We start from the raw sequence: 17766 nt of genomic DNA, 5'->3' as shown, positions 1-17766 counted from the left end.
ATCTACCTGTTTCTTTTCTCTTACTTTCTATTTGTGTGTATGAAAGCATATTTTTCTTTCTTTTTCTCATAGCAAACTTTAATTTATAGATTTTTCGTGTTAGAAATAATATCCGAATAAAATTACTTTGTATGTTATTATCATGTAAATTATTGGCTAAGGTTGATACGTATGTTTGGATGCGAAACTAGTAAGTTTTAATAGAATGCATTCTACGTCTTAAGGTTTTTCCTCGATATGGGTTTATTTGTTAGCAAGAAAGAACGCTAAAAACGACGTAAATTAACTTTATATTGGAGTGTATAGTTTTTAAAATCCAAACAAAATTTAAAATTGGAAATTAAAAGAGAAGATTAGAAATTATTTGAATGATTATTTTATAATTAACACAGGTGAATTAGAAAATTTCTCGATACGCAATGAGTCTCCTCCATTAAAAAACTCATGATTTTCTTTCTCGTCATAAAAGAACTCCCCCTTCTACTAATAAGAAAAATAAGAGGATCTACCAAATCTATTTTTCGAGCTAGGAGTATTGTTTTATAATTTAATTCCGTGTAGATAGGTGTTATAAAAGTTTTCAAACAATTTCACAATTATTTAATATATATAAGTTTCAAATGGATTTTTTTTACTATATACTATTTTATGGACTAATGAACATTTTTTTCTTTGAATAAAAAAAAATCTATATACAAGATGATCTCCAAAATATTCTATTGATGGAATAAATTTGGACAAATGGTTTTTACTTAAACATTATCTAAAGTTCACATCAATATTCATAACTATCTCATAAACTTTAACTATTTACGCATTTAGTAGGCATGTTTCGCTTCCTATCCCAAAAATGTATATTTTCGATGTAGAGAAGGCATACGTATAAGAAATTTAAAGCATATATAAAGTGTTTTCATTCAGTAATTGACTTATAAAAAAAATTTGCAATTTCAACTCCTTCTGAGTTTTATTTTTTCGTTTAATATGATTTAGTGTTTAACTTTAAAAAATTATACTGCATTCTAAACCCTTTAAATTTACACACCACCCCTACATAATATTACTCCACATTTCTTTTCTTTTTTTCTCATTTTTCCTTTTATTTTATTTCAAGTTACAAGCAAATGCTCAGCATAATACTGAGTCAAAATAACTAGGGAATTAATATGAAACAAAATTTTTCTTTTTCCTAATAAAAACTATTGTTTTCAAGTCAGGTGTAGTGGGAAGGGTGTATCTTCAGCATTAATAATGTATTAATAGTTAATATTACTTAAATGAGTTGTTTATATTGATTTATGAGTTTTTACAATGTCTGTTATGCTCAAAATTTTATATAAATATTCACCCAAATATTAATATAAGTGTTTAAATTAATTTTACATGTATTATATTTAATCCCGAGTATTAATATTTGAAGTATTTTCTTTGTTAATGTCTCTCCTTCACAGCATTAATTTTTTAAATAAAGATTATTGTGTAAAGGTTATCATGTCATTTTTTCAATGATAAATTTTGCAATGCACGACTTGAAACAATATTTTTAACCAACATTAATTATAACTTAGATGATAAACTACCACAGTTTTTCTAAATATGAAGATCTAATATTTTTTGGGTATTTAAAATTAATTTAAATATAAAATGAGAAAGTTCGAAAATTTTGCAGAAAAATAAATTTAATAATTTTTTAAATTTTTATATTGCTATAAAATGAAAAGATGTTGTTATTGAGAACACTTCTTTAGGAGCGCTCTCTAAAGGCCCAATATATGAGAAAGAATAAAAAGTAAATAACATTATATTAAAACCTCTTTATTTATGAGAAAAGTGAAAACAATTATTTAAGTAACTGCTCTAAAAATGTACATTTTTAAAGAAACTAAATTAATATACTTTTCTAAAGTATATAATTAAATAAGTTCACCACTATTTCATAAAACACTTATTCATCAAAGTGTTGTATAAATGTATTTTTTTTATGTAGTGTATCGATCTAAGTATAATATGATACATTTATGACCTTTGAACCAAAAACAACATTTCCCTTCGTAAAAGTCACGGTAAGATTTTGTTTTAACCTCATTTTCATATTAAGTTAATTACTCATTAAGGTTAATTAACATTAGAGTCATCCAAGAAAATTTATCACATGTGAGTCAAAAACAGGTTCATAAGGAAAGTAAAATTTTGATTTTGATCTCTTAAATTTCAATTGAGTGAATATATATATATATATATATATATATATATATATATATATATATATATATATATATCTCGAAGTCATTTTCATTAATAATTTAATAAATTTAGTTCATGGTAGATATTGACGGGACTAGAGAGATTGTGTGTGTCTACATGGTATATTATATGATAAATAATATATAATTTTTACAATTTATACGTATTACTTGTCAAATATGATATTATTATATTAATTGTAACGACCTAATTAATAAATATTATATACTAATTATATTATTACATAATTAATAAAACAGTAACAAATGTAAATATATGTGTAAGTACAATGTATTTATAATTTTTTTTAAAAAGTGTTTAAACAATTTTTAAAAGAAAATATGAGAAAATACAAAATCCAAGAATAAATATAACTTATTATACTCAAGCTTTGCAATTTCGTTGCTTGTTCGTCTCTATCATCTACTTAATTATTCTGATGTATAAACTACAATAATCGAAAGTGGATATCACAATACAACAAAGAAAAATATAGGGTAGTAAAAATTAAAACAATATTACACATATTGTCACCATTAACTTAAAATCAACAATTGAATCATGAATCAAATGTTTATCACATAGCACAATGGCATAATATTCATGATTTAATCATAATATAGACAACTATACTTTCAGGATACTCATAAATTGAATAGACTCAAAGATTTTGCATTTGTCATAACTATTAATCTCGCATATTTGGAACTATAACTATATACTTGCTAGGACCATCTTGAGTATGATTATGATAAATTTTTCATATATGATATTAGATTCTTTTTCATATTAAAGTTTTAAATTAAAGGAACCTCGTTTAACTCTCATCAATAGATATACATCAACTAACATAAATTCAATGTAACACTCTCTTCCTACAAATGAACGCATTCACACCATCACACAAACATATAACTTGTTCCAAAAACATTAATTTAATTGAAAAGAAATCTTTTTTTCTCAATTTTTCACCCACCCAGGAACTTCCCCACCTAAGGAAAACAAAATAGAGCTTTTTGGATTTTTAATTTTCAGTTGACACCTAATGACACCTAGCTCGACCCTAGTGGCTCAAGTCCTAATGCTCAATGAAAAAATCAATTTCATTTTCCGTTCAACACCCTTCTCCCTCGTTCAAAGACCAAGGTTTTGGAAGCCAATTGTTTGAAGCTCGTCCAACGACATTGATAAACTACCCAACGGTACTACAAAATTTTAGAATAATGATATGTGTATCATATTAGACTTTCTTTTTTTCTTGTACTAAAAACAAGTTTAATTCAATTTAAAATCTTCTGAGATGGTACCAACTGATTAATTTGATACGTTTTACTCAAATCAAAATATTTACTCAGTCTCATTTCTATTAATACACATCAATCACAACCTAAATAACTATTCCACAAAACAGTTTAATATTTCATCCACTTTATTAGTTTTGTAATTCAAGCTTTAATGTTTGTCAGTTTTGTTAGTTAAATACCGTTTTACTGTTATTGTTGTATGTTACATATATAAACATTTTGTAACTCTTTGTCAAGACAGTTCTTTTCTCTCTATTACATTTCTTTCACAATCATTGTTACATCTTTTCTGCCTATCTCATTTTCTGCTATCAGTTTTCTCTGCATCACCTTTTCTGCTATCAGTGGTATCCAGAGCTTTGGTCGAGGAAGGGCCTAAGGTGAATTGTGGGTTAATCCGGGTACAGTAAAGAAAAAAGTTCTTTGGGCAGGAAAGAAGAAGGATCATGGCTGATTTTTCTATGACAAATCTTCCCATTCTTACAGATAAAAATTGGAGTAGGTGGAGTACACAGATGCGAGTTTTGTTTCGAGTTCAAGACATCATCAGTGTGGTTGAAGGACAGGATTCTGCGGTTGATTTCCACAGTTCAGAGGATCAGAAGGAGATGCATAGAAAGAAAGATGATAAAGCTTTACTGATAATTCACCAATGTGTGGACGACACACATTTTGAAAAAATCCAAAATGCGAATACAGCAAGGGAAGCGTGGAATATCTTGGTCCGTTGTCATGCTGGAGGGGAGAAGATTAAGAAAGTAAGATTGCAAACACTGAGAAGACAGTATGAATTGCTGCAAATGGAGGACAATGACAAGGTCAGTGAGTATTTCAATAGAATTTTGTGTCTTACCAATCAAATGAAAGGTTGTGGTGAAAAGCTCATTGATTTAATGATAATGGAGAAAATAATGAGATCATTACCTAGACGGTTTGATTTCATTGTTGTTGCAATCGAAGAATCTAAAGATCTTGCAGAGTTAAAGATCGAAGAACTTCAGAGTTCTTTAGAGGCTCATGAGATGAGGCTCTTGGACAGAGATCCTATCAAAGCTGATGAGCAAGCGTTGAAGGTCCAACACATTAGAGGAGAAGGAAAGAAGAAGTATAAGAATTGGAAAGGCAAGTCTGCTACACAAAAAGAAATGGAAGAATAATGACAATTCAGATGATCATGAAGAAAAAAAGTGAGTCATCTGAGAGAAAAAGTGGTTCAAGGAAGAACTATAAGAAGAAAGACAAGAGAAATATAGAATGTTTCTCCTGTCATAAGATGGGACATTTTGCCTCTGAGTGTTACTCGAATAAGGATAAACAACACAAGAAAGAGTATAATAAAGAGGTTCATCTTGTCAAGGAAGAATCTGACTCAGAACCGTTAATTCTAATGGTTACAACGTTTCCAGAAGATTCACCATCGTTGAATAAATCTTGGTATTTAGATTCAGGATGTTCAAATCACATGACATGTAATAGAGAGTGGTTGGTTAATCTGGATGAATCTAAGAAAAACAAGGTAAGATTTGCAGATAACAGCACATTAAGAGTAGAAGGAATTGGAAATGTTACTATAAAGAAAAAAAGATGGATTGCACGGGACTATAAAAAATGTTCTGTTTGTGCCAGAAATGAAGTGCAACTTACTGAGTTTGGGTCAATTGATAGAAAAGGGCTTTACAGTGATTATGGGAAACAACAATCAAGTGGAAGTGTTTGATAAAAACAAAAAGTTGATTTTGAGAAGTAAAATCTCGAAGAACCGAACGTTTCAAGTCTGTATGGATATGGTTGAAAACTTACAGTGTTTGTCTACGGTAAAGGAAGATGAGAACTGGAAATGGCATTTGAGGTTGGGGCATCTCAACTTTCAAGATTTACAGAAGCTAAGTAAGAAAAATATGGTTTTTGGACTGCCAGATATTATTCTACCAGAGAAATCGTGTGAATCATGCATTGTTGGGAAGCAAACGAGAAGACCGTTTCAAGCACAATTGGAAATGAGATCCAAAGAACGACTTGAAGTTTTACACTCAGATATATGTGGACCTCTAGAAGTGCCAACGCTGGCTGGAAATAGATATTTTATCACTTTCATTGACGAATATAGTAGAATGATATGGGTTTATCTCATCAAATTGAAAAGTGAAGCTCTTGAGATGTTTAGAAGATTCAAGGTCAGCGTAGAAAGAGAGACAGGAAGACAGATTAAAATTCTGAGAACAGACGGTGGGGGTGAATACACTTCATCTGAGTTTGAGATTTTTTGTCAGAGTTACGGAATAGAACACGAGGTAACCACACCTTATACGCCTCAACACAATGGTTTGGCAGAAAGAAGAAACAGGACCATAATGAATATGGCCAGGTGTATGTTGAGAGAGAAGGCTGTGCCACGCGAGTTGTGGGGAGAAGCTGTGTCAACGGCTGTCTATGTGCTCAACAGGTGTCCGACGAAAAGGTTGCCAGGCAAGGTTCCACATGCAATTTGGACAGGTATGAGACCCTCTGTAAAACACTTTAAAGTTTTTGGATCTTTGGCATTTTGTCACATTGCAGATCAGAAGAGATCGAAGCTTGGAGACAAAGGAGAGGCTATGGTGTTTGTTGGGTATCATTCAACCGGTGCATACAAGTTCTTTGATTCTGTAAAGAGAAAGATGTTAACTAGCAGGGATGTGATCTTTCTTGAAGACGAAAGTTGGGATTGGAACTCCAATCAGTCGAGCCTGAAGAAAACGAAAACTATGATGCATGTACCAAAGCAGGATAGAGTAGATACTGATACAGTAGGGATTTCTGAAAGCAGCATTGAAGATGAAGATTCTGCAGAAGTCTCAGGAAGACCAAGAAGGCAAACGACAAGACCTTCCAGATTTTCTGAATACGAGATGTACTCAGATGCAGGAGTAGATGAAGAGGGTGATATCATTCACTTGGCTTTGATGGCTGGAAGTGAACCGCTGGATCTAGATGAGGCTCTTGCGCAACCTATTTGGAAGGAAGCCATGATTGAAGAAATTAAATCAATTGAGAAGAATAATACGTGGAAGTTAGTTAAGTTGCCACTCGGAAAACAATGCATTGGAGTGAAATGGGTTTTCAAGAAAAAGTTAAATCCAGATGGCACAATATCAAAGCATAAAGCCAGACTCGTGGCAAAAGGATTCCTACATAGACGAGGAGTAGATTTTACAGAAGTATATGCACCTGTGGCAAGGTTAGAAACAATTCGATTGGTTATTAGTATTGCTTGTGCTAGAAAATGGACATTATTCTCACTTGATGTAAAATCTGCTTTTTTACATGGTCCTTTGGAAGAGGAGGTATATGTCCAGCAACCTCCTGGATTCAGCAAAGAAGACAAGAAGCATTTAGTGTATAAACTGCATAAGGCTCTATATGGGTTGAGGCAAGCTCCCAGAGCATGGAACAAACGAATTGATGCATTCTTTATCAGTCAAGGGTTCAATAAGTGTGCTGTTGAACATAGTTTGTATGTGAAAGATAGTGACAGTGGAGGGAAAATGATAGTCTGTCTCTATGTGGATGATCTGTTGGTGACTGGGTCAAGTTTGAAGGAAATTGATGAGTTCAAGCAGATGATGAAAGCTGAGTTTGAGATGACAGATCTCGGGAGGCTTAGCTACTTCTTAGGGATGGAGTTTATGCATACATCCACCGGTTTAATAATGCATCAAAAGAAATATGTGAAGGACTTGTTGGAGAAATTCAACATGAACTGTTGTAATGAAGCCAGAAGTCCACTCGAGGTAAATGTGAGACTAAACATAGATGACGATGAAGAAGGCATAAATGAAACTGATTATAGACAACTTGTTGGATCTCTTCGTTTTTTTATGCAACAGCAGGCCAGATTTAATGTTCGAAGTTGGTTTGATTACTAGGTTCATGTGCAAGCCAAAGAAAAGTCACATGACAGCAGCCAAGCGCATGCTCAGATATATCAAAAAGACTTCAGATTATGGCATACTATTTCCTTATGGTATGAAGCAGGAAGAATTGAGCTTAGTTGGATACACTGATTCTGATTTTGGTGGAGATCAGGTTGAAAGAAAAAATACATCTGGGAATATGTTTTTTGTGAACAAGGCACCCATATCATGGAGTTCTAAGAAGCAAACTGTCATCGCCCTATCTAGTTGTGAAGCAGAATACATAGCCGGTTGTGCTGCTGCTTGTCAAGGGGTGTGGTTGAATGAGTTGCTGATGAAATTGCAAATTCAGAAAGGAAGATCTGTAGAATTGAAGATGGACAACACTTCAGCTATCAGTTTGGCAAAGAATCCGGTTAGTCATGGGAGAAGTAAACACATTCAAGTTAAATACCACTTCTTACGTGATATGGTTAACAGAGGCAAGATTGAACTGGTGCATTGCAAAACTGATATTCAGCTGGCAGATTTGTTTACAAAAGCTCTAGATTCTGCCAGGTTTGAGTATCTCAGAAAGGAGGTTAGAGTTGTGACACCAAAAGACTTGAATTAAGGAGGTGTATTAGTTTTGTAATTCAAGCTTTAATGTTTGTCAGTTTTGTTAGTTAAATACCGTTTTACTGTTATTGTTGTATGTTACATATATAAACATTATGTAACTCTTTGTCAAGACAGTTCTTTTCTCTCTATTACATTTCTTTCACAATCATTGTTACATCTTCTCTGCCTATCTCATTTTCTGCTATCAGTTTTCTCTGCATCACCTTTTCTACTATCAGTTTTCTCTGCATCACCTTTTCTGCTATCACACTTATCATAATTCAACAAATATTATTTGATTGGCAAGATTTTTTTTATATGTTATATTTTTGTTGGACCCTGACAAATATTGCTATATTTTCTTCATTTTATGTTAGATTATGTTGTGACGTAATAGAAAAAGTGGGTCTAGAGGTGTTCGACCTATAAAATATATTATTTGATAGATATAAGGCCATTAAATAGATGAAAAAGTTAATTTTGTATGCATTTATCGAAAAATTATTTTAATGATTTATCTACATAACATAGATATAGATCAGAATTAGATTAATTCAACATATAAAATGAAGATTACATGAGATGGTGAAAGAATTTATATAATTCATTCAACATAATACTGGTATAGTGTAGAAAATAGAATAAAGATAAGGTGTTTTTGTGTAAATTGTTTGAATGGCATGACATTGGATGTTTCATAATTAAAAAATATCTTTGTTTATAAAATAATTTATTACTTACACATGAATTATCCCAAGTTCAATTGATTTGTTGTAAATTTTTTATGACACAACCATTAGAGTTAAATAAGACTTAAATGCATTAACTTATGTCCAAGAAACATACTCTTCTGATAACATATATAACACTTTAGGATAGTTGACAAGTTAGAATATATTTATTCATAGAAATTTTTTATTTTTATAAAACTTTGTTTCTAACATTGGTATTCTGCTTTATATTTATTAGACTGTATAGAATTACAAAATGAATTTGTTTTTGAAAATTTGTGGAGGATTGTGAATATGTATAAATTCAGAGTTCATTTAAAAAACAAAAGTCTCACCTTTTAACAATGGTTCTAACGCAAACCATCTTTTCTAAGTCTATTTTTAATGATGGTTGTTTCTCTTGTCTAATTTCATTTTGTTTTTCTACTATGATTATTTCTAACGGTTGTTAGTTTTTTTTTTTTTACATATTTTCACCCTTAAATGTCATTGGTTATTTGAACATATGATATGATGACAGTTTGAATTGTCGTCAATTCTTCCCACTGGTTGAATAATATTTTATTTTTAAAATTAAATATCAAGACAAAAATAAATATGTATGTGTTAATTTTTTATTTTCTCTATTTTAAATTATCAAAATATTCATAATTTATTAAATATTTTATTTTAAAATGTATATTATAAGCATTCTTTATAATTTCACATTAAATAAAATATCATGTATGTTATTTTTTATAGTAAATTCCTAAGATTATTATATTTTTCACCGTTATTTTTATTTTTCATATAAAAAATGTAATAAATATTTGCAGAGATAGAAATTCATAATCATTATATCAAAATCAATAATAAATATTACTATTTACATTGGCCGATAGCCAACTCACACACTAAGCATCCTAGTGTACACTAAATGAAGATACTATATGAAATATTTTTTTAGGATGTCTATTAATAAGATTGGTGATTCAAACTATTTTTAAATAATTTATTTCAACTTCACACTCAGTTGACATGTCGTGATGATCTTTCCCTTCCATTACACACTATTGACATGTAAACATAATCTTTAATCTTTTCCTAACACATTTGCATCTACAAATTCATAATCACTTTTAATATTTTCAAATAACTTATTTGTCTGCTTATTATTTATTATTTATCAATCTGTTGAAATTTGAAAACACTCTTTATTATATTCTGCAATATTATGAATACGTTTGAATTAATCCTTTGACTAAGAATTTTGGTTTTAGCGAAGTGTAGATGATTTTATAAAACTACCATCAAATAAATAAAGTTTAATTTTATTTTATATTTATATATTATAAACTAGTCTCTTTAATTAATATAAGAATTCTAATATATATTTGATAAAAAATTAAAAGATGATCGGATAATGATTAAATAACACGTGGGACAATGACATAATAAATCCATTATTCTAATATTATGTTAAAAATTAAACTAATAAAACTAGTTTGTAAAATTAGGTTTATATTCACTTATTATTTTAAATTAATTTTCTTTGTAATCGTTGTGTTATTTTTAACATTTTAATTTTAATAAAGAATATTCTTTTGTATTGTTGTAACTTAATAAAATATATCTTACCCCTTTATTTATATGATCTTCCACGTAATGGTGAGTTTTAACTTTGTCATGGATTTGGATAATCTTTGTCCTACACATGGGTTGGGGTTGAAAGTCCATTTTCGCTTTGGTTTCAAAGTACGGAAAACAAAAGCGTGAGATTTACAAAAACCTAAATGTAAGAAAAGTCGTGGAAGTTTCTGTAAGGACATATCATAATCTTTCCATGTATTCAAATTACGTAACAGAGTTCACGTTCATAGTTATTATCTTCTGCTATCAATAATTCCATACTATAACTTTTTTTCTTCCAGAGTTTTACAGATTAATTTTTGCTAAAAATCTTATTGGTTTTTTTTAATGGAATCTGTAGTTTCAAATATTTTTTTATGGTTAAATAGTGTTTTCGTAGTTTTTTTTAATTGAGATTATCATATGCCCTCATGCCAAATTACACATTTATTAAATATTAAATATAAAACATACTAAAACAACTTTATGAATATCATTTTTAACTGAATAGAATACTACTAAAACCTACAACTTGTTGGTTCAGATTTTCAAATTATTAAATGAACGATGATGTTTATGTATTATTGTTTAAATGAATATTTATAAGTTAAACTAAATTTTATTATAAACTAGTATGTAAAAGCTCTTCATATAGTTTATCTAATATTTAGTTTTAATTAATATATAATTTAGTATTAATTTATAAAAAATATATTTTTTTAGAGAAGCCTATCCTAATGAAGAATTATTTTTATTTAATTTTTGCTTCAGTATCCAAACTCTTTGAGAGCTAATTACAGGACCTAATCTTTTTGTTCAAACTTGAGAAATTTTACATGAAGCTTAAAAATGTAGATGAATTGCGTGCGACATCTTAACTAATTGTTTCGATTTTGAACTCTTAATATATAATTGCATTAAACATTCAAAGAAAATATTTCATATTCAAAATGGTTTTACAGTTGGGGCAAAATTATTTATAATAAAAAAATACATATAATATTGTGTACTCTACGCAATGAGTTAGTCGAATCTGATTGTGTTTATCTAAGATTGTAAAATGTTGGTTAACTAACTAGTTGAATTAAATAAATAAGTTTCTAACAAACATTTTAGCTTAGCTTAATTTATCTGTAGAGTGTTGTTATGTGGTTATAAAAGCATTTTAATTATAGGTATCACTTTACGATGTTTTTAATTTATTTGGAGGATTCCATTTTATTGTATTTTTTTAAGAGGATTGTTTAGTAAAGAGAAGAAAGAATAATACATGAGATTTCATACTGGTTAGCTCCAACTCAGCTATGTTCACTCTCCTTCACAGAGGGTTCTACTATAATATTCACATGATTACAAATGAGTATTAACACCACTCCTGGTACTCAGCTACCTCGTCGAGATTTCCTTTGAGTATTTGCACCACCTTTGTACTCAACACCTCGCCGAGATTTCCTTTGAGTATTCGCATCAATCTTGGTACTCAGCACCTTGCCCTGCTGAGATTTCTTTGAGTATTTGAACCAATCCTGATACTAGACTACCGCGCCTAGATTCCTCAACTCAAAAGAGTTCGGTTTAAAGTGTTTTAATTCTTTTCAGAATTGCAATCAACGATATCTTACAAGCAAGCAGTTTAGACTAAATTTCTCTGCAAGAGGATTTGATTACAATACAATATAGTCTAAACACTCGCAAGTGCTTCTCTTTAAGATCTTATAGCAGTAAGAGATTTGACACTTAAACTCGATAGTATCTCTTTCTCTTTTCTTCAGCTCAAATGTATTATTTTCTTTGAGCTCTTTTCTCTCTTTTTCTCTTTAGGATAGATATGTCGTTATATGCTTTACGCACTTTTGCTATCCTCTTTTCTATCCTCTTGATTTTTTCTTGAGAGATATTCTATTTATAAGCTTTTTGAATATTTGTCCATTAGACTATGCTTGTAGTTCGTAGTCTTGATGCTTGTGTTTTCTCTTTCTTCTTTTCACAGTAGCTGTTGTGTAAGTCAACGTTGTCAGAGTAGGGATGTTTTTTCAGTCCTTTGCTTGAAGTAAGTTGTAAAATCCTTTTAGACTTTGCTCCAAGTGAGGAATTTCATGATTATCTCTTTTGTCTTTAGCGTTCACATTTGATATTTGATCTGTAGCATTGTGGATGCGTGTAGAATAACTTATTTGCAAAATTAGAATAAACTGTGCATGCAACATATATGACTTTTCTTATAACTTTTTTTGTTTTTGCACGTTGTGCTCAGAAAAACAAAGTGTTTTTTTTATTTTTTTACTGTTAGGTAGCATCTTACAATTAAGCTCTTTTAATTTGAAGATATCAATTCTATAGATACTTCATCACAAGATGACGTGTCTGTTTTGCTTATGGTATCATTTTGATTCAAGTAAATGTTTTTTTTCTTTTGTCTCTTTGTAGACCGATAATGTTTAGCTTGCTCAGACTTTCTTATATCTTTTAACAATTATGTCTTTTAATTGTTTTAGTTGAAGACATTGTCTCGACTTGTTTCTGTTTTCGAGAGAAGTCAAATACCTACTTCAGGTATTTAAGCATTGAGCGTTTAGCTCAATTTTCTCTCACAAGTCTTTAGATAGGACATCGGCTAGTCATGCATCTAATTATTCTAAGTAAGTGTTTTTTTATTTCCTAGAACTTAAGTGTTTTTTTATGATTTCTATGTTTGGGGTTCAAGTTCTAGTTTTTGTTTGTTTGGGGTTTAGGTTCTAAGTCTTGTATTATTATCCTAGGTTGTTTTCTGTTTCTTAACCCATTTTAATGTTATTTAGTTAAATTTTAAAACATGAGATATGAACGATTTTGTCTTAAAAGTTATGGGATATATATATATATATATATATATATATATATATATATATATATATATATATATATATATATATATATATATATATATATATATATGTTTGTTTCACGAATAGAAAAATGTTAATGGTGAGTTTGACATTATCTGTGATACGCTTTGATTATTAGTCGAAAGGTTGAAAAAGTAGAAAAGAGACGTAGAAAATGTTGAAATACGGAAATGTATACTCTGATATGGAAAGTTTCAGTGTCGTAGATAGAACAGATACGTATTAGGCAAAAAGTATTTTCTTTATATACATACTAAAAGTTATCTAAACATTATAAAATGATATTAACGAATTGATCACGTGAGTTCTCCTTCCTTCCTATGTAATAGTAAATTTTAACAGATTCTGCAGCAGGAAAGCGTTCTTCTTTTCTAAACTGCTAAATAAGATAATACCAGTTTGATATTTTGCACTACTATTGAATTAGTAATCTTTCCTACAAATGCCGTTTTCATATAAAACACGCAATGATACTAATTCCCTATAAATAACTTTGCTGTTGGTTGGCCCATTGTGTTATGTTTTCGCTGACACTAGTGCCTTTGATAAAGGTTGCTTCCAGTTATCTGATTGTGAAAATTCACCTTCTTTTTTATCTGTTTTCTCTTTTATGGGTCAGATTACCATATGGGGCATTTGTTCTAAGATTTCTTTATCAGCACGTTAATAGCAATGATCTGGATTCTGTACTACTTTCCATGCTTTTTTCACTATAAATATTACCATTTTCAGTGATGGTTGCTGCTTCATTTTTATGCAGTGACATCTGATGCAAGCTTTCCTTATCACATAAAGATTCAAGGTATGGAAATGATACAGCTTAACTAAGCTTTGCAATGTTTCTTCTTGAGCCTGGGATGTTTTAAATGTGTTTGATTGCTTGTTCAGTAAGCCTCTGACTGAGTCTCAGAGTAGTGCAATGCTGGGGTTCTGGTAGCATTTATGGACAATGAAGTGTTAATGTGGTGCATTTGAATTATGTGCAGAATGGACCAAGTTTTTATTTATAGACATTGAGTTTTACATATCTTGTTGCATTTGTTTTTCCAGTGCATACAAGGGTGGGAAGGAAATGACAAAAATCTCCATTTTGTTGGTGTGGTTTTGGCTACTAAGTGGCTGGACAGGATTGTTGGATGCAGAATACATTAAGTACAAGGACCCTAAACAATCAATTGACTCTCGGGTTGATGATCTTGTTAATAGAATGACTCTTGAGGAGAAAATTGGCCAAATGTTGCAAATTGAACGCAAGTATGCATCTGCTGATTTGGTTAAGAAGTATTTTATTGGTAACCACCTGACCAAACTTGTTTGATTTTCTTGATATTTTCCTCTTTGGTATATTCATTCAATGGCCAATGATGAAAATCATTTCTCTTTTTCGAGTAGGGAGTGTAATGAGTGAGGGAGGGAGTATTCCAGCTCCACAGGCTTCTGCTGAGACCTGGATTAACATGGTGAATGAATTTCAGAAGGGTGCTTTATCAACCCGGCTTGGAATTCCAATGTTTTATGGGATTGATGCTGTTCATGGTCACAATACTGTTTACAAAGCAACTATTTTTCCTCACAATATTGGTCTTGGAGCAACCAGGTATATTGATATCAAAGAAGCACCCCATATGTCTTAGCTTTTATTTTAAAAAAATGTTTTATTCTAAAGACAGTATAACTGATTTTGTTCTTTGAACTTTGTGATAAGACAATTCAGGAAACAGTTATACAGGCATATATAGGTTTGTGTGAAACTTGCATTGTCTAGTCTAGAAACTAAGCATAGATTGCTTTATCTGGTTTGTTCCTACGAAAAGGTGTCCTCTGTTATGTTGTTATTGTCATAATCTTTTATTAGATTGGAAACTTGGGTATGTAAGTCATGTAGAAATTTCCCATAACACAAATTGTTTTATTCTTATTCTATTCAATACATTTATTTGATAAAGATTATAATGGATATTTTTATTTTGCTTGTTAGGGACCCTGAATTAGTCAAGAGAATTGGTGCAGCAACTGCCCTTGAAGTTAGAGCAACAGGAATTCAATATGCTTATGCACCTTGTATAGCAGTAAGTAACAACAACTGGTCTTTTATGCTCTAAGTTACAGACATCTCTAAAAGCATCATTATAATCTTTGAAGGTATGTAGAGATCCAAGATGGGGTCGGTGTTATGAAAGTTACAGTGAGGATCCTAAATTAGTTCAAGCCATGACTGAAATCATACCAGGCTTGCAAGGAGACATCCCTCATAATTTACCAAAGGGTGTCCCTTTTATCGCAGGAAAGTAAGAATTTTGAAAACTTAATAACTTAATTTTGAGATGATTGTTTTATCATCAGTTATTTTTAAACCTTGTTAGTTGATATTCATGCTCCTCATTCTGTTGAATTGTTAAACCTTCCCAAGAAGAAGAGTCATTACTTTATCATTGGTTTTGCTTGACTTGCAATAAAATGGTCTTAGACAAGGTTTTAGAAAACAGTGCAAATTGCAGCTGTAATGTAAAGGATTTTAAAGTCTCAATAACGGCTGCAATTGTAATTGAATTGCAATCATCCCAAAATATCTATACAAGCTTTATAAATCTTTTCCTTATATCTTATGTTACAATTATGCCATCTTTTGGTCAGTTAGTATTGTGTTTCTAAAATACTTTTGCATTGCTCGACAGAGAAAAAGTTCTAGCTTCTGCTAAGCACTACGTGGGTGATGGTGGAACAATCAATGGGATTGATGAGAACAACACTGTTATTGACAGAGATGAATTGATGAAAATTCATATGCCAGCTTACTTCAATTCAATCAGCAAGGGTGTGGCAACCGTTATGGTTTCTTACTCCAGTTGGAATGGAGTAAAAATGCATACAAACCACGAACTTATTACTGGCTTCCTCAAAAATACTCTACATTTCAAGGTAAAATAAATTGGGTTGAATATGACATTGAAAGCTGTTTATCATCCAATTTTAAATGACACTTACATTTTCCTGAACTATACCAGGGCTTTGTTATTTCAGACTTTGAGGGTATTGATAGGATCACCTCTCCACCTCATTCAAACTTCACTTATTCAGTTGAAGCAGGGGTTTCTGCTGGCATTGACATGGTAATTTATGCCAAAAGTTTCTGAATTTAGGTATTACGTTCCAATAAGAACACAGTTGATATTGCTATAAACTTTTCTTGGTGTTGCAGTTCATGAATCCAAAGTTTTACATAGAATTCATCGATGATCTAACCATGTTGGTGAAAAAGAAGTTCATTCCAATGAGTAGAATTGATGATGCAGTGAGAAGAATTTTGTGGGTTAAGTTCATGATGGGTATTTTTGAAAACCCTTTTGCTGATTTCAGTTTGGTCAGATATTTGGGAATCCAGGTTAGTACTTTGTTTTTCTTAAGTGTTTCCTTTAACTTCACTAAGTTCAGAAAAGGGATCATAGTGTTCAATGTTTTTCAAAATTATTAACAGGAGCATAGACAATTGGCTAGGGAAGCTGTAAGAAAATCTATGGTCCTTCTAAAAAATGGCCAATCTGCTGCCAACCCTTTACTGCCTCTTCCTAAAAAGGCACCCAAAATACTTGTGGCTGGAAGCCATGCGGATAATCTAGGATATCAGTGTGGTGGCTGGACCATAGAATGGCAAGGATTCAGCGGAAACAATCTTCTCAAAGGTGAAAATTTATACTTTTCTTTGAAGATTATATCATAACTCACTTTCATATTACAACTCTCGTTCCTTAATATTGTTGTTAACCTTTGTATGAGCAGGGACTACAATTCTCACAGCTTTGAAAAACACAGTTGATCCTGAAACCAAAGTGGTGTACAAGGAGAATCCTGATGCAGAATTTGTTAAATCCAATGGATTTTCATATGGGATAGTTGTAGTAGGAGAGCGTCCTTATGCTGAGATGCATGGTGACAACATGAACTTGACAATCCCAGACCCTGGTCCTGAGATGATAAGAAACGTGTGTGGAGTAACAAAATGTGTGGTTATTGTAATTTCTGGTCGTCCTTTGGTGATTGAACCATATGTTGGTATGATAGATGCACTTGTTGCTGCATGGCTTCCTGGTAGCGAAGGCCAAGGTGTGGCTGATGTTCTATATGGTGACTATGCTTTCACCGGAAAGCTTCCAAGAACATGGTTCAAATATGTTGATCAACTGCCCATGAATGTTGGGGATCATCATTATGATCCCCTCTTCCCATTTGGATTTGGCCTGTCTACCAAACCTACTAAGGGTTTTTACTCTGCCTAGTTCTCATCTTGATTTGTATATATATTTTTTATTTTTTACGTAAAAAAAAACAATAAAGAGTGTATTATGTTGTTTTTAAACGATAGGTTCAGAACTAAGTGATTTTTTCCTGCTACCTGGAAATTTTTGTTCATTATTATAAATGATCCAGTTTCAATAATTAAACTAGAACCAGGGAAAATAGAATGAAAATTGAATAAAGTAAAATTCTTCAATTTAGATTGGTT

General features: G+C 31.1%; 3 protein-coding genes across 4 annotated transcripts; all 3 read left to right on the top strand.

The window, feature by feature from the left end:
* Window positions 1–3994: 3994 nt before the first annotated feature.
* LOC148197872 (uncharacterized) lies at window positions 3995–4705 on the top strand. Its single transcript, XM_088115659.1, has one exon. It carries the CDS (start codon window positions 3995–3997, stop codon window positions 4703–4705), a length of 711 nt encoding a protein of 236 aa, XP_087971785.1.
* Window positions 4705–5265, top strand: LOC148197871 (uncharacterized). The gene has a single exon (XM_088115658.1). It carries the CDS (start codon window positions 4705–4707, stop codon window positions 5263–5265), a length of 561 nt encoding a protein of 186 aa, XP_087971784.1.
* Window positions 5266–13810: 8545 nt separating this feature from the next.
* On the top strand, window positions 13811–17754 carry LOC124834840 (uncharacterized). 2 transcript variants are annotated; one of them, XM_047309642.2, is made up of 10 exons: window positions 13811–14067; window positions 14316–14557; window positions 14658–14862; window positions 15244–15334; window positions 15408–15553; window positions 15941–16184; window positions 16271–16375; window positions 16465–16647; window positions 16741–16945; window positions 17043–17754. In XM_047309642.2, exons 2-10 carry the CDS (start codon window positions 14338–14340, stop codon window positions 17537–17539), a joined length of 1896 nt encoding a protein of 631 aa, XP_047165598.1. In that variant the 5' UTR covers window positions 13811–14067; window positions 14316–14337; the 3' UTR covers window positions 17540–17754. The 2 variants fall into 2 exon arrangements, with proteins under 2 accessions (XP_047165598.1, XP_087972560.1); XM_088116434.1 differs by lacking the exon at window positions 13811–14067 and adding an exon at window positions 14104–14198.
* The last annotated feature ends 12 nt before the right edge of the window (window positions 17755–17766 follow it).

The sequence above is a fragment of the Vigna umbellata genome, chromosome 5 (genome assembly GCF_029865625.1).
Source record: "Vigna umbellata cultivar VRB3 chromosome 5, Vumbellata_1.0, whole genome shotgun sequence".
Lineage (NCBI taxonomy): Eukaryota > Viridiplantae > Streptophyta > Magnoliopsida > Fabales > Fabaceae > Vigna > Vigna umbellata.
The sequence above is the reverse complement of the archived record's forward strand: the minus strand, read 5'-3'. Positions and strand labels throughout refer to the sequence as shown.

Bases quoted from the DNA above. Each gene is read 5' to 3' on its own strand.
- LOC148197872 (XM_088115659.1), top strand. From the start codon at position 3,995: ATGGCTGATTTTTCTATGACAAATCTTCCCATTCTTACAGATAAAAAT.
- LOC148197871 (XM_088115658.1), top strand. From the start codon at position 4,705: ATGACAATTCAGATGATCATGAAGAAAAAAAGTGAGTCATCTGAGAGA.
- LOC124834840 (XM_088116434.1), top strand. The intron at 16,376-16,464 runs GTAATTTATGCC...TTGGTGTTGCAG, and splicing joins TTTCTGCTGGCATTGACATG to TTCATGAATCCAAAGTTTTA. The intron at 16,648-16,740 runs GTTAGTACTTTG...AATTATTAACAG, and splicing joins TCAGATATTTGGGAATCCAG to GAGCATAGACAATTGGCTAG.